Below are 14,937 nucleotides of genomic sequence, written 5' to 3'. Positions count from 1 at the left end.
TGAAGTCTAGAATTCCTTCATACTACTCCACTAGAATTTTATGCCTTTCCTGTCTTTTCCTCCCCTAACTACATTTTTGCCTGGGGCTCTGTAAGGCTGAGTTGGCTCTCAAACAAAATTGATACACACTGCCCCCAGAACTGCTTTAAGAACAGAGAAAAAGAAATCTATAATCAGGACTACATCATAAGTCAGAGCCTACCCATTTGTCTGGATTCAAACTTCTATTTGACAGATGAAGATAGTCAGAAACTTCACGGCTTTCTGTAAAAGTGTATGCAAATACATATATGGAACTCCAGGTAATTAATCATAGAGTGTTTTGAAGGGGGTAATAAATATAATTTCTGATTTTAACATTATAATTCATTAACATAAATATTACTTTTACCATGGTGGAAATTTACTCATTTCTAGACATTTGAAAACTCCTTAAGTTGAACTGACCCTGAGACGTGAAAACAATTTTAGGAAAAGTTAAGGAACAAGAACAAAGAAGTTTTTTTTAAAAATAGAAATATGGCAAGGCAATTAGATAGATGGTAAACAAATCTGTACTTTTTAATAAAGGCATTTCATTAAATGCTAAATGCTCTTTATTTTGCTATCCTAGAATATGATTCATAAAAGGAAATTCATAAATAAAAAAACATCATTTGTTAGATTAAAGTTCCTGATTTTTGATGTGGAAACTATGTAACCATACCTAAACTGAAAATTGGAGAGAAGACAAAACCAATAACAAAGAGTTTTAATAAACTGCAGAACATATGAAAACATAAGCAGGTATTATAGAACTCAGGTAGTTAATGCAGAGGTAATTTAGAGAGAATGGCATCAACGGCTGATAGATTTCATGAGTGGCAGAGCGCATGAAAGCAGAATGAGAAAGTGAGAACCAAGTGCTAAATGTCAGGTGACAATATATAAGTTGAGCCACATTAGAATTTAATTTTAACAGTCTAAAGTCTTGAGGTCAGAGAATCATTACATTTTGGAGAAAAGAATAAAAGAGAAAATTCTTTTTCAAATGAAATTCATAAACTTTCCACCTATTTTTATAGGTCTATCTAGAATCCAGTAAGAATACTGAAGCTTCTAAAAATAACTTGTAAAGGGGGACAGGCAATATGGGGGCCCGGTGGGAGGCACAAACTATTGGGTATAAGATGGGCTCAAGAATGTATTATTATACAACATGGGGAATATAGCCAATGTTTTGTAATAACTGTAAATGAAAAGTAACCTTTAAAATTATATAAAAAATTAAAAAATAATAGAAGGAAGAAAGGGAGGGAGGGAGGGAGGGAGGGAGGAATGAAGGAAAATAACAAGAAAAGTAACCAAAAGAACAAAGCATATTTTAAAACCTAAAAGGTAACATATTTAGGTGTGTTCTCCTGAAATTGAGAGATAAAATAAGTAGGACATAGCAGAAAATGAAAATATGATTAATAAGTCTTCAAACAATTAAAGGTTATCTTTACCAATGGAAAGCATACCGTACATGGTGTGCTATGAAGCAAAGCTTGAGTTAACCTCTGGACAAAACCTGGCTTGTGTAACAGCAACGTGTAGAACTGAGAAGTGAAATGATGACTACTGGTGAAAAAGGGACTGGGAAAGGGAGTTTAAAGCCAGGACCTCTGACCTGTTATTTGTCGAAGAACTTCTCTCAATACCTTTGCGTTCTTAACCTTTGCTTCCAAACTGTAGCATCAATACATTTTATCTGAAGAAAAATCCCTATAATCTGCTAGCTATTGCAGAGCAAACTTCAAGTAAAAATGTTTTTAACTTTCCCCAGTGCCTTCTTATTTCATAAAATTTTAGAATAAAATGACCTTAGACATTAGATAGTCCAAATTCTTGAATTTATAGATAAAAATCAGGCCCAGAAAGGTCTTGCATTGCTTAAATCAAAGTTTAAGCCAGGTCTACGGACTCCCACAGTGCAAAATTCATTCCAAGTGCTTTACAAAAAATAAATATTTTATATTTAAAAAAACCCAAACATTTCAAGTTAGACTAATTAAAAAAAAAAGACAGGGCTTCCCTGGTGGTGCAGTGGTTGAGAGTCCGCCTGCTGATGCAGGGGACAGGGGTTCGTGCCCCGGTCCGGGAAGATCCCACGTGCCGCAGAGCGGCTAGGCCCGTGAGCCATGGCTGCTAAGCCTGCGCGTCCGGAGCCTGTGCTCCTCAACGGGAGACGCCACAACAGTGAGAGGCCCGCGTACCGCAAAAAAAAAAAAACAAAAAAAAACATCCTAGACTTCTCACAGAATGACTGTTTTTGTGATATTTTTTTTACCAGTGCTGAAAAATTTTTTTAGTTTTTTCTTGAATTTCATCCTGCTTAGGTAAAATCATTTAGAAAATCAAATGTAATTTTATATCATTAGGCTTATTTCATACATTGGTACTAATAAGGCATTTCAGATACATCCTTAAATTGAAAATTTGTATTGAAGGTATCTGAAATGCCAATCTCTAAGAAGCTTCTTGGGTTGATGAAGTGCAGGAAAGCACATATAATAAAATGAGAAAAATTTCTAAGATGGGCTTCATTAATTTTGTAGCTAACCTGAAAATTATTTTAGTTACATTAGTTAAAAAGACTTATTTTAGTTATAAAATTATGCAACACTCCCTCTTGTGGAAGTAATAAACTACTACATTCACTAAGAAAACATACTATCTATGATGTGTAAGTAATTTAAAAAGGGAAAAAGAGTTATTAGGATCATTTATCTGTGACTGTTTTGATTTCTTTTACTGTTAACCAAAACTCTGTTGGCATCAAAACACATCCACATCTACAGATGTAACAAATACATTTCAGAAAACAAACATTGCATCTTCATACTTGTATCAGAATATTTTTGTGGGAAATTAAGTCACAAAAACGTTTTACATGTATATTTATAAGCAAGTAGCAATGAGACCATTTGAGGGAAAAAATCCCTGACAGTGTTCTGTATTGGTCTTTGACCTGAGAAAAAATAACTCAAGCCATGCATGCCCAACTTTTAACTCCTACCGTCTATAAATTTTGAGGATTAGAAGTGGGAAAGCAAACAGTCTAAAAAAATTCTAAGGATGTTAACATGATTTAAAACATTTTTAGAATGTGTACTTAAAACATAATGAAAACCAACTGCTTTATTTTGATAATTCAGGGTGCTAAGTTTTAAATGTATCGTATGAAAATAAATCTGGATATTTTAATATAACTTCATACTGAAGGATCATTGTAGAAATTTTCGTGGTGTGGGGGGAAACTGAACTCCTAAAAACAAATTACATCAGAGTTAAAGAAGCATAAAAGAAACCTTACTCCTAATTTTGCTAAATCCGAGATTTCCATGCTTCTATTTTTATCACATATATTTCTTTGAAAAGCTTTTTTTTTAACATAGGTTAAAATACAGAATTTGAAGCTTTATAGAATTGTTTTTACATATGACAGGCTCTAAGTTCAGACATTTCTAAGACCTTTGAAGTTTATAGTGTGAATAGCAACACTGACAAGTATGGTTTCACATTCTTTTAAATCATATTTCAAAAGCTATGAATTTTTATTTTCTTTTTCCATTCAAGATTTATAATTATATTAAGTAGAAGTATCATAATATCAAAGATACCTCAATTAGGAAAATCAAAAAAGTATGTTTGTTTGTTTTAATTTTTACTACCTACCACATGTAACTATTTTAGTATGCTACCCTGACTGAAAGACCCTGGTCATTGTCCTAGATAGGATATAAAACTGTAAATGGGCATCTTGAGAGAATCTGAATATATAATCCTGGATCACAATGTGGCTTCATGCTCAATAAGGTGGAAAAGAGAACATGAACTTGGTAAAACATCATAATTACAAAGATTATGGTGAACAATACCAAAATCTTTATACTGTATATTGGCCTTATATATATTCATGATAATCAATACAGTCCAGCTGTCCTCTGGAAGCTTGCACCCAAGTAGAGACTATTTCTCAGAGCTAGGCTGGCTGTGGTCGAAAAAGCAATAGGTTGGGAATTAAAAGCTTTGGATTCTCAACCTGTTCTTGCTATATATATCTATGTGATCAGGTCAGGTTATTCCATCTCTTGGCCTTAGTTCCCTAAACTGAATAACCCTTCGAACTATAAAATTCCATGACTCTATAATTATTTAATATACTGCTAGTAAGTATGGAGAAGGCCAAGATCACACACCTCAGTTTGCCCTAGGAAATTTCATTAAGCAATTCAGGTACTTTTTGGACACAGAAAGATGTTTATCAAGTTCTGCATTCAAAGAAGCAGAAAACAAAATATATCTTTAAAGATTATATATATATGGCATCTTATAGCTGTTTCTTAGACTTGCTGAAGTAATCATATTTGGTTGGCATCTCAAATAAGCCCCTCTGGTAAACACTGAGGAATAAAATCAGATCATTCATGTGTTAAGAGCTAGATAACTAGTACCGAAGGAAGAGTTACCAAGAGTTTCATGCTACTTGGTAACATACAACTTATGTCACAGCTTATGTTAAGACAGGAGAATACTTAAACATTTTTATGAACTTAAATAGACATGAGGTGAAGAAACAAGCAATGTGGCAGAAGAAATCTGCTAGGAGTACACACGATAGAATGCAGCACAAAGGAACTGTGAACTGAAGAAGCAGAGCCACATGGAACAACAGATAACAACACTGGGGAAACATAAATCAAGTGAGAGCACTTTTAAAATACTTGGCAACAAACCCATGAACCACCAACCAAAGCCTGAAGTGTAGAGACAAGGAGGACAACAGTAATAAGGGAAATGTCATCTATTCTTTTGGAATCAAGACTGTATGTTATCTATCTTCAGCTTACACCCATGATGATCATCACCACCTCACCCACAGACCAGGAGAGAGATGGAATGTGAATGGAGTGGAGAAAAGCAGCAGTGAGGAAGAGAGAGGAGGAACAAAAAATGAAAAAAATAACACTTGCAAAGTACCACTAGTTTTGGGTCTTGTAGGCTATATCGTGATAGAAGTCAAAATTTAAAAAAAAAAAGGATTGCACACCAACTTTCCCTTTACTCTTCACTCAAGACTTAGGGCTCACTTAGATGACTGATGGAAATGAATCTTCAAGTCTTTTAACAGCTGGTTTCCCCTCAACTGTCCTTTTCAGCCACACCCACATATGAAGCTGATTATAAAGTAATGAGACCATGTTTACAGGACACACACCAATATCTGTCTTAGTACTCTTTGATCACATATGTATTCTCACTGGCTATGGCTTCGAATATGAAGTATATAAACAGACAAATATGCCAGAAGCAGTTAATTCTGGAGGGGAGAAAGTAGCTTTTGTAATTATTACAATCAATGACAGCTAATTACTGTCACTAGTTAAATGATATAACGGCACCTTATGAGATAATGCTCATAACCAGTTACATTTCTATAGCCCAGTTTCGCCCACGTGCTTAGTGACTGTCTCTCAAATCCATCTTCTTTCACTGCAATAAATTAAGGATCAGTTTTCATCTGCCTCGACCATAAACAGATTTAACTTAAAAAAATACAAGATGTTTCAAAATAAATAGGAAAAAAGGATAAAACTGATTATTTCATTTAGCTCTGAAAGGAGTAAATAAAGGGTATACTGCTTTTCTTCAGACTCTTAGAATTATGTGAAGATGTTTAAAAGTTAAACATGTTTTTAGAAATACAATATTAATTTTTATTAATTTCTATTGTATAAACTAGATAATAATTCCTAATGTAACTTTGACACACAAATCCAGATACCTCACCAACTAGGCAATTAAAATTCCCAAATCGGTTCAATATACTTCTAATTTTGAAATCACTATTTTGTACCAGGACATTAATTGGAAGTGTGTATAACTTCTGAATTTTCCATTTACTAAGCTAAATAAAGTAATTTTCATAGGAACAAAACCCTCTACAGCATGACCTTTCTGCTGAAAATTTTGGGAATCAACACTAATATTTAATTTTTTTAAAAAGGAGTCCCAAAACATAAAAGAAATATGCTAATATTATAAAAAGTCTGGATCCAATTTACCTGAAGGAGAGCCATGTGTTGAGGTCATACTTTTGACCTTGGAGTCAGATAGTCGAGAGATACTGTTAGCTCTAATTCTAGGAGAAAATTTATCTGAAGGTACTAATCTGGCTCCACTTCTAATGATGGCTTCTGCGGTCCGTGAAGAGGCACTGCTTCTAGAGATTGTTGCTTCAGAGTCACTGCGAGCTGATAATGAGCCAAGCCTTGTTCTACGAGGCTGAGCTAACAAATCAATCCTAGAAATGTTACGCCTTCCTGTGGGAGGTTTCGACGTCGAACTTGTTGTGGACACTTCAGAAGCCACAGATGCTTTGTCAGCATCGGCGAGTTCACTGTCTGAAGCTTCACCAAGTCGGGCTCTGCGCAAGAGGGAAGTCCTGGTGGGTCGTGGCCTTGGGAGAGTGGTTGATTTACTGGATGAACCAGGTGCTCCAGGAGAAGTCTTGGACTTAGTTACTTTACTTCCTTCCAGTTTGGAACGTGCATGCTCATCCGTTGAGGTAAGTGGAGTCCTTCCATGAGATTTACAAGAGTAAGTTTCCTGATCAGATGACATAACATCAGAGATGGCTGAATGAGGTACACTAGAGGTTTGGTCATCATCTGTTAAATCTACTGAAGGCTGCCTTATTCTTCCACTGGACTGCACAAATTTACGACCCTCTGCCCTAGAACCTACATCTGTGGAACGACTTTTTGTTTTCTTTTCAATTTTCTCCCTAGCACCTGAAGATGATGACTTTGTAACATCTTTGGAAGGAGAACCTGTGGAACACCTATCTTTATAGAGACTAGTGAAACTCTTTCGCTTTTGGGTTGACTTTCTTTCAGTCTCTCCAGTAACCAGACTGATTGTACTAGCTGTGTCCACATCAGATTCCGGTGAAATGGAGTTGTCTCTGTTATAACTGGGAGTATCTGGGCCTTCATCAGTTTTATTATCTTCACGCAGTTTAGCTTCTAGAAAAGCCATTACTGCTTCTGTGTCTTTTAGAATAAGGGTTGTGTCCAAACTAGAATCAGTATCCATAGAATCACTTCTTTCTCGTATTCTGCTGGCAGTTGTTAATGCTAAAGAGGATGTAGATGAAGCCTGTTTATTTATATGGGGAATAAGTTCTATGGGTATGTTGGGGCTAGGTTTTTCTATAGTGAAGCTTCCTTGCCGCACTAATGACTTGGAGGATTCCTTCTTGTCTCCTCCCTTTGAAGTCTGACTTTTCAGAATTTCCTCAGCTTTTCTTCGCTTACCCTCATTTTGTATCACTCTTTCTCCTTTGCTTGTAGAAAGTCCTGGAATTTTTTCTTGAGGTTGTGACTCCTGTTTGAAAGGTTCCTCCCTACATCTATCTATCTGACCTGAAATATTTTTTGAAGAAGATAATTTAGTAGGTGTCCACTGTGCCTGTTCCTTTTGTTCTTGTTGCTGGATTTTAGCTAATGTTTGCTTTACAAAAGAAGCTTCCTTATCATTTTCACTTTTCTCCTTCCCAGAATAAGAGCTGCCTAAGTGAAGCAGGGTTTTATTATCTCCACCACTTTTAAGAGTCTCACCATTTACTGCCCTGTTCATTTTACTCAGGGCTCTCTCAGCATCCTGTTTATCTTTCTGGTATACCTGTGTAGGTGCTTCTTTCTCCTGAAGTTCCGTGTCTTGCTTTTCTCCTATCTCTGACCTCTGTGCTACAACCTTTGTTCTGGAGCTCTCAAGAGACTTTTCTTCGTTTGGAAGCTGGGGAAGAGTTCGTCTCTTTCTCTCTCCCTGACTAGCCAAGGAAGTTGCTGAGCCAGTACTTCTCACTGAAAGGCCAGATTCACTGATATCTGTATCTATAAAATAAAACAACAAATAAGGAACTTATTGGGGCAAATGAGTATCATACTACCTTAGATTCTGAAGTTAAGAAATGGCTTAAGTATAAAGTAAAACTTTGAATAAATAAGCCAACATTGTGACAGTGTAGTTTAAAAAGAAAATACAATGCCAAAATGCACAAATAGGTAGATTACTAATAGGAGAGTCAAGAAAGCAAATTGTATGAGATGAAAATCAGGGTCATCTGATCTTAAACCTACATCTGTTGCTCTCTTTTTTCTCTTAATGTGTCTTATGGCAGAGAAGTTTACTGTGTTCATTCTTGCTTTTGTGACTTGTCCCATCTGTGAAGTTTCACTGACAAAAAATGGACTCTACGTAGGGTACATAGAATTGCAAAAATAATGACTAATAAACACTGTTTATTTGTTATACTTTGAATTACATAGTAAAGAATAACAACATACCTGGTTTTTAATAAGCATTATTACCTACTGAAATAATGACAAGTTTGGATTTCCTAAGTAAAATAGAAAATGTAGAATTTTAACAAGTTTTTCTAAAAAGAAATTCAAAGCTCATTAAAAGATTTTTAAAAATTGTAAGAATGGAAAAAGGTGACAGGACCTGCCATAATTTTACAAACTGAGGTATTTTAAAATTATGATCTTCTGGTATATTAAAGCCTCAAACTGAGAAGCCAATGAGAAAATATATAACTTTGATGTTTCCATGTGAGAGACTTTGAGAATACTACTTAAGGAGGACTTTCCTGACTGCTTATAAATGGAATGTATTTCTGAGAAAAGGGATCTTTTTAGGGAAATATAAATTAACATATAAAGCATTTAAATCTTTCGGGGATAAGTGGGAAAAAGATACTAGATATAGCTTCTATGGGTCTTTTCTTCCCTTTATAATTCTAAAATTTTAGCATTTAAATTTCATAGCAATACTATGGTTTTAATGTAGGAAAACTGATGTAACTTTAATTCAGCAATTAATCATGTTATTTGGTTATGTCTTATCTCCTTAGTGCTACTTGAAGCACTAAACTGTAATAGCTATTTTATCATTTTGTATTTTTCTAGGATTTCTCACACTGTCCTGGCTCCTAACACACACTCAATGAATATTTGACGAGAACATTTTAGATTACAAGTAGATTTATCAGCTTATCTAAGTAAGTCCATTTAGAACATGAAACAGGAATGAAATAATGAAGGCCAAGTACTATTATTTTTATAACAAGTATAAAATTTTGCTTTCCACAGCTAATAATAATTTTATAATGATTCTTTTGTAAATTTGCCTAGCCTCTCTGTCTGTTTTGTTTCCCAAACAGTAATCAGTTTATGTGAACCAAGCTGCAAATTACTCTGTCTTTCCAAAGATTTTTGGTAATATTAAAAATTACTTCTAGCTTCTATGATAAATTATATAGCTTTTCTAGTACACTGATGTGTACCTTGCTCAAATACTTGCTGACTAATGTTTACAAAATTCCTAAACAGATTTCTGGGTGCCACAAGTCAAAGACAAAACAAATTTCTATTTCCATTTCCAATAATACAACTAAGAATACAGGGAAAAGCCACATACAAATTCTCCTTGAGAGTTTTATTTTTAATTAAGAACGTAATTAACTGAATCTAATAACAAAATCATAAGAGGCATATAATTTTGTTTTTTTAAAGAAACTTTATATTTCAGTTCACAGAAATATAATAAAAAGGTAATAAAAATCATATTACATAGGTTTGCAAATGACGTATTAAGTAAATTAAATATATGTTAAGTAAATTCTTTTTCATTGAACCTATGGCATAAAGTGGCATTTAAATATTTGTTGTGTTAATGAATGGGATAGTTTGGAACTGTGTTAGTCTTATTTTTAAATTTTCATTTATATGTATGTTGTATATATATAAATTTGTGTGAGTATGTATATATATGCTTCATCTACAAATTATCTCTTTATCTTCAGTTAGGGTTATATTTTAATGCTATCTGCATTTTTATTGAAAATAAAATCTATATACAGTATGAGCATGAGACTATGTGAATATGTTTATTTAGGTTTAATTTATGTCTTACTATATAGATTTGGCTTATAGTATTTTAAAAATTGATGTATGATTCACAAAAAAAAAGAAAGAAGGAAAGAAAATACCATTCTCCAAAGAAACAGGTACAGACAACTCCATTATCCTTTCTTCTTGATCATGCCTTGTATGATTGGCAGCCAAACTAGCCCACTGTGAAACCCAACGCTTGTTTCCAGATGAAGATGTGCCTTCCTAAAGGAGAGAAATAAGAGAATGCAATGACCTAGTCTGGTCAAATCCGATTCTCGTGTTCAGAGAATTCCATTTAGTCATTAAATTCCATTTAACCTATCATGCAAAGCAATATTTAAACCTCACATTGATATATTATCATGTACTAAATTTCCTCATATATAAATTGAAGATTTTCTAGGCACCTCTTTTAACTACAACATTATTACTGTGAATGTAGTATAATATTCTGTACTTATTAAGTACTAACACTGGTACTAAAATAAACTCTTAGAGCTTAAAAATTTACTGCTACTAAATAAACTCAGGTGTACTACAATAGCTTTGTGGCTACCACAGTGAAGTTAGTTCTACTCCATTCTACAGAACAGAGAGTTTAAAGACCTATTTCTAAGTTGTTCTCCAGCCCTCTAAATGTTTCCATGAATCAGATTGGTTCCAGAGTCTCAAGGAGTATTAAATCTCCCAGGTCATGTCTTCAGGGATTTCAAAAACAAACGCAAAGCTTTAGGCTTCTTTCTACAACACTTTAGTACTTCCAGAAGAAGACAGAAATGACTCAACCTTTAAGGATTTTTGTATAACCAGTCTGAACCTAGACCTGCCCCTGGCTACATCTGTCCTTAAGGCAAGTACTTAGTCAACTGTGAAATCGAATTTAATTCATGATATGCTTCCACAGACTTATGGATGTATACTGGTAATTCTTAAGACTAGGTCAATCTAGGCATTTAATATGGAAGATCTAGGAGTATAGAAAAAATGTTTCCTTACTGAAAGTTTAAGCCAATGCTTAGTATTGAACCTGTAATGACAACTAAGGAATGGAAAGCTCTGACCAAATTTTATTCTGAATTATTCAAAACAAGATTAAAAGTGTCAAATGACAGGCTAGAAACTGATAAATATTTCATACAGACTATGTACTATACGATTTCAAGAATAATAGATTAAAATAGTAAGTTGTACACATAGTGACATACATACAGTGAAGCCTAAGGGTACCAAAATCTGCTGAATCTTTGAATTTCCTCCAAGGTTTCATGGGGGCTGCTCACAGTTCTGAGACTGAAGGAAGTACCAGTACAAATCATGCTAGGAATACCCACAACAGGGTGGGTTTCAAAGACACACATTTATGTAGACTCATTCGTGCAGATTGTTCTAATGGCTTGTTTAGGTGACTCCTTCAAAGGCAGGTACATACTCAGGCTATATATAAATTTACTTGGCATGGGCTGAGGGGACAGAGAGGAGAAGAGGAAGTCCTACAAGTTCACAATCACCAGCACCCTTTCTAGATTAATCAGAATACTAAAACATCGCTTCAAGTAAGTATCACTCGCTTTCAGTAATTACGCATCTCGTAAAACAGAAATCAAAATAAAAATTCTCTAAGATGAAGGAGGAAAAAAGAATACTAAAATACAGTAACTGTTTTGACAGTTTTCAGGAAATAGCAGGCCATAACGGAAAAACTTTTACATTAATAAGCAAATATATATGTGTATTTAGTTGTCTATAAAGAATACTTACATTTCACACAAATACAATACCTCATTTATATTTTATTTTATTTATATCTTAAGGTTTTATTTTATTTATATTCAACATTTATTTACTGCTTGTATATTTTAAATTAACTCATTTCCTGAAAGGCAATATATGAATAAGAGAATGAGTTAAGAAATCAAGTCTCCTTGAGGTTCAAATTCTGGCTCCACAAGGTACTAGTTTTAAGACACTGACCAAATTAATTTCTACATACTTCAGTTTCATTATTTGTAAAATGGTACGCAGAAAGCGTCCATTGAATGTTAGATCTTGTTAGTTGAATAAATTATAATTAATTAATAATTCTCAGTTATATACATTTTTTAACACTTCTTTCCGACGTATCAGTGTAGAATGAAATTCTAATATTTCTGTTAAGGGAATAAACATTTGTTGACTGCATAAATCTCAGACAATTACGATGCTGGGTACTTTCTAGGCTTCATATCCTTCCCTGTAAATAGGTGTTATCAAAAATGCCCTTTGTATAGATGAGAAAACTGAAGATGAGAGAGGGGAGATGACTGACTAAAAGGTATTCTGTTAAATGTGGCAGTTCTGGGATTTGCACTCAGGTCCTAGAAGCTATACTATACTATACTGACTCCAAAACTGTCTTAACCAAGCCACCCTTAATTAATTTCACATTATTCTAGTTACATCCTGGGCTGCACTACAAGGGAACTTATTTAGGTTTATAAGTTATATATATCAGGCACTACCATACACATGTTTCCTGGCATGACAGATCTTTCCATTCCAAATACATGACCTCCTAGAAAGTATATGCAGTGTATATTTTTTTGTCTTATCTCATAATGTCAGTTAGTGAGCATATAGCTCATTAATTGCTTACTGAAATTTAACATTTTCACTCACTGACAAAAGCATATTAATTTAAAGTATTTTACAAGAGGATATATCAATTGTTTATAATAATATACAGTTGACCCTTGAACAAAGGTGTGGGGGGTGGGGGGAATAAGGGCTCCAGCCCTCTATGTAGTCAAAAATCCATGTATAACTTTGCAGTTGGCCCTCTGTGTCCATGGTCCCCAATCCGTGGATTCAACCAACCATGGATCATGTACTATCATAGTATGTACCTAGTGAAAAAAAATCTGTGTGTGAGTGGAGCTGTGCAGTTCAAACCCGTGTTGTTCAAGGGTCAGCTGTAATTACAAATGATAAAAATTTACATTTTGTGCGTGTAAAAAATATGAGAAAGATGTGTATACCTCTGAGCTGTGAAATCCAGGTGTACTCAGTGGTTTTCTTTCTTCCATTACTACTGCAGCAGAATTGAGAGCCCAATCTTTTACCAGATCTTTATGTTTTTCTTTGATAACAGGCCTATTATAATCTTGATTGTCATCTACTCCAAATACCTAGGAGGAGAAAATTACTTTATAAATGAAAAGTCTGAGTACCAGATTAATATGTGAGTATTATCAGTAACTTCAGAGGCAAATAATATTTCAAGTTAATTTCATAGGTAACTTCAATAATGAGGGAAACTTGTTTAATGATAGGATAACATCCAATAGGAGTAATAGCTGGAGACGAAAACAGGGCAGTGACAGCTTATGTAAATGTCCTTTTTAAACATTTAGCAAAATGTACTATTTGATAATAAGTAAGAGATATTCAGGATATTACATTTGCTTTGTTAAAAAATGTTAATAATGTTAAGCATTACAATAATGCCAAGAGTTAGGAAAGAGTACCACACCACTTCAGCTTGTTTTCAGCTTGTCTCTTTGCTGTTATTTATTTATTTATTTTTTGTGGTACGCAGGCCTCTCACTGTTGTGGCCTCTCCCGTTGCGGAGCACAGGCTCTGGATGCGCAGGCTCAACGGTCATGGCTCACGGGCCCAGCCGCTCCGCGGCATGTGGGATCTTCCTGGACTGGGGCAGGACCTGTGTCCCCTGCATCGGCAGGCGGACTCTCAACCACTGCGCCACCAGGGAGGCCCTCTTTGCTGTTATTTTTGAGGAGCATGTTGGAAGCTTAAAGGTATGGCTGATTTTATCTGTTCCTTCCCTAACAGATGCTTAACATTTACATATATGAGTTAAATTTATACATATAGTTTTCTAAGGTCATAAGTAACAGATTTTAACATATGATCTTTGTATAGAATATACCATAATTCTCAAACTTTGTATAGAATATAACATAATTTTTTAAACTTAAAGGCCTTTGTCTGAAATGCAGATTCCTGAGTCTGTTCACACAGATCAGCATTTTCAATAAGAAGGCTGTCTATGGTCAACACTTCTGAAATATTCTAAACACAGAGACCAACAATCAATCATGTGCCTTTAAGGGCAGTTACCTGAGTCTTACTCATTTATTGGCACATAATAGTCCCTGAATAGACTGGGAAAAGGTTATAACTAAATAAACGTTAACATTCTGTTTTACTATTAAGCCTACTTTGTTCCCAGTGCTTATTATTTACAGGTAGTAAGTAGATATTATCTAATTATCACAATAAAGAATAATAATGTGTTTCAATTAGCACTTTGTAGAAAGGATCTTTAGAACATAACCAAAGAGCCTTCATTTTCCACCAAAAAGGGAAAAACCCTTAGGTTAAACTATTTTCCAGAAACCTTTTTAATGATATAGCATACCTAGCTGATAAATTCCAAAGTCCACATTTAGTAAAGCAGATACCAAATTTTCAAATTCACTAAACTTGGAAATGTTACCACTAGATGGCATTACTTAATATTTAATTCAAATATAACTGTATAGTTTTCAGGAATTACGACAATATTCTGTTGAACCACTCAATATTTTAAATTATCTTTGCTTTAAGAGCAAATTGTGTATTATTAACTTTAAATCAAATATAAATTTTAATAATATATGGAAGCACAGTATACAGAAGGAAAAAAACAAACCTGCTTCATTTTGCTAAACAGCAGAATTAGTAAGTTTAACAAGAACAGCAATAAAACCTGCAAAGTATACCTTTCCATGTGCTCTGCCTTCAACCCCACTTATAAAGAAAGAAATTAGAACTACTAAGTTATTTGACTACCTTAAAATAAAATTTTAAAATTATTTCTAACTCAAGTCACTGAACTCCACATTTACTGAAGTTTATTTCCGTATTTGTATAATTACTAGAAAAAAAATTACAGTTCAAGTTTGGGAGTAA

General features: G+C 34.2%; 1 protein-coding gene across 4 annotated transcripts in view; it reads right to left on the bottom strand.

Annotated features, from left to right (window-relative positions):
• The window catches only part of CEP170 (centrosomal protein 170), a 152,247-nt gene that overhangs the window by 25,271 nt on the left and 112,039 nt on the right, over positions 1-14,937 (bottom strand). For all 4 annotated transcript variants that reach the window (XM_082834688.1, XM_082834689.1, XM_082834690.1 and 1 more), the window contains 3 exons: positions 13,001-13,150; positions 10,082-10,208; positions 6,090-7,922 (listed from right to left, as the gene is read on the bottom strand). In XM_082834688.1, the coding sequence (XP_082690814.1) occupies positions 6,090-7,922; positions 10,082-10,208; positions 13,001-13,150 (2,110 nt within the window). The remainder of the gene's footprint in view (positions 1-6,089; positions 7,923-10,081; positions 10,209-13,000; positions 13,151-14,937) is intronic.

Source organism: Leucopleurus acutus (assembly GCF_964270905.1).
Source record: "Leucopleurus acutus genome assembly, chromosome: 2".
In the NCBI taxonomy this organism is placed as follows: Eukaryota; Metazoa; Chordata; class Mammalia; order Artiodactyla; family Delphinidae; genus Leucopleurus; species Leucopleurus acutus.
Note: the sequence above shows the minus strand (reverse complement) of the source record. Positions and strands in the feature narration are given on the sequence as shown.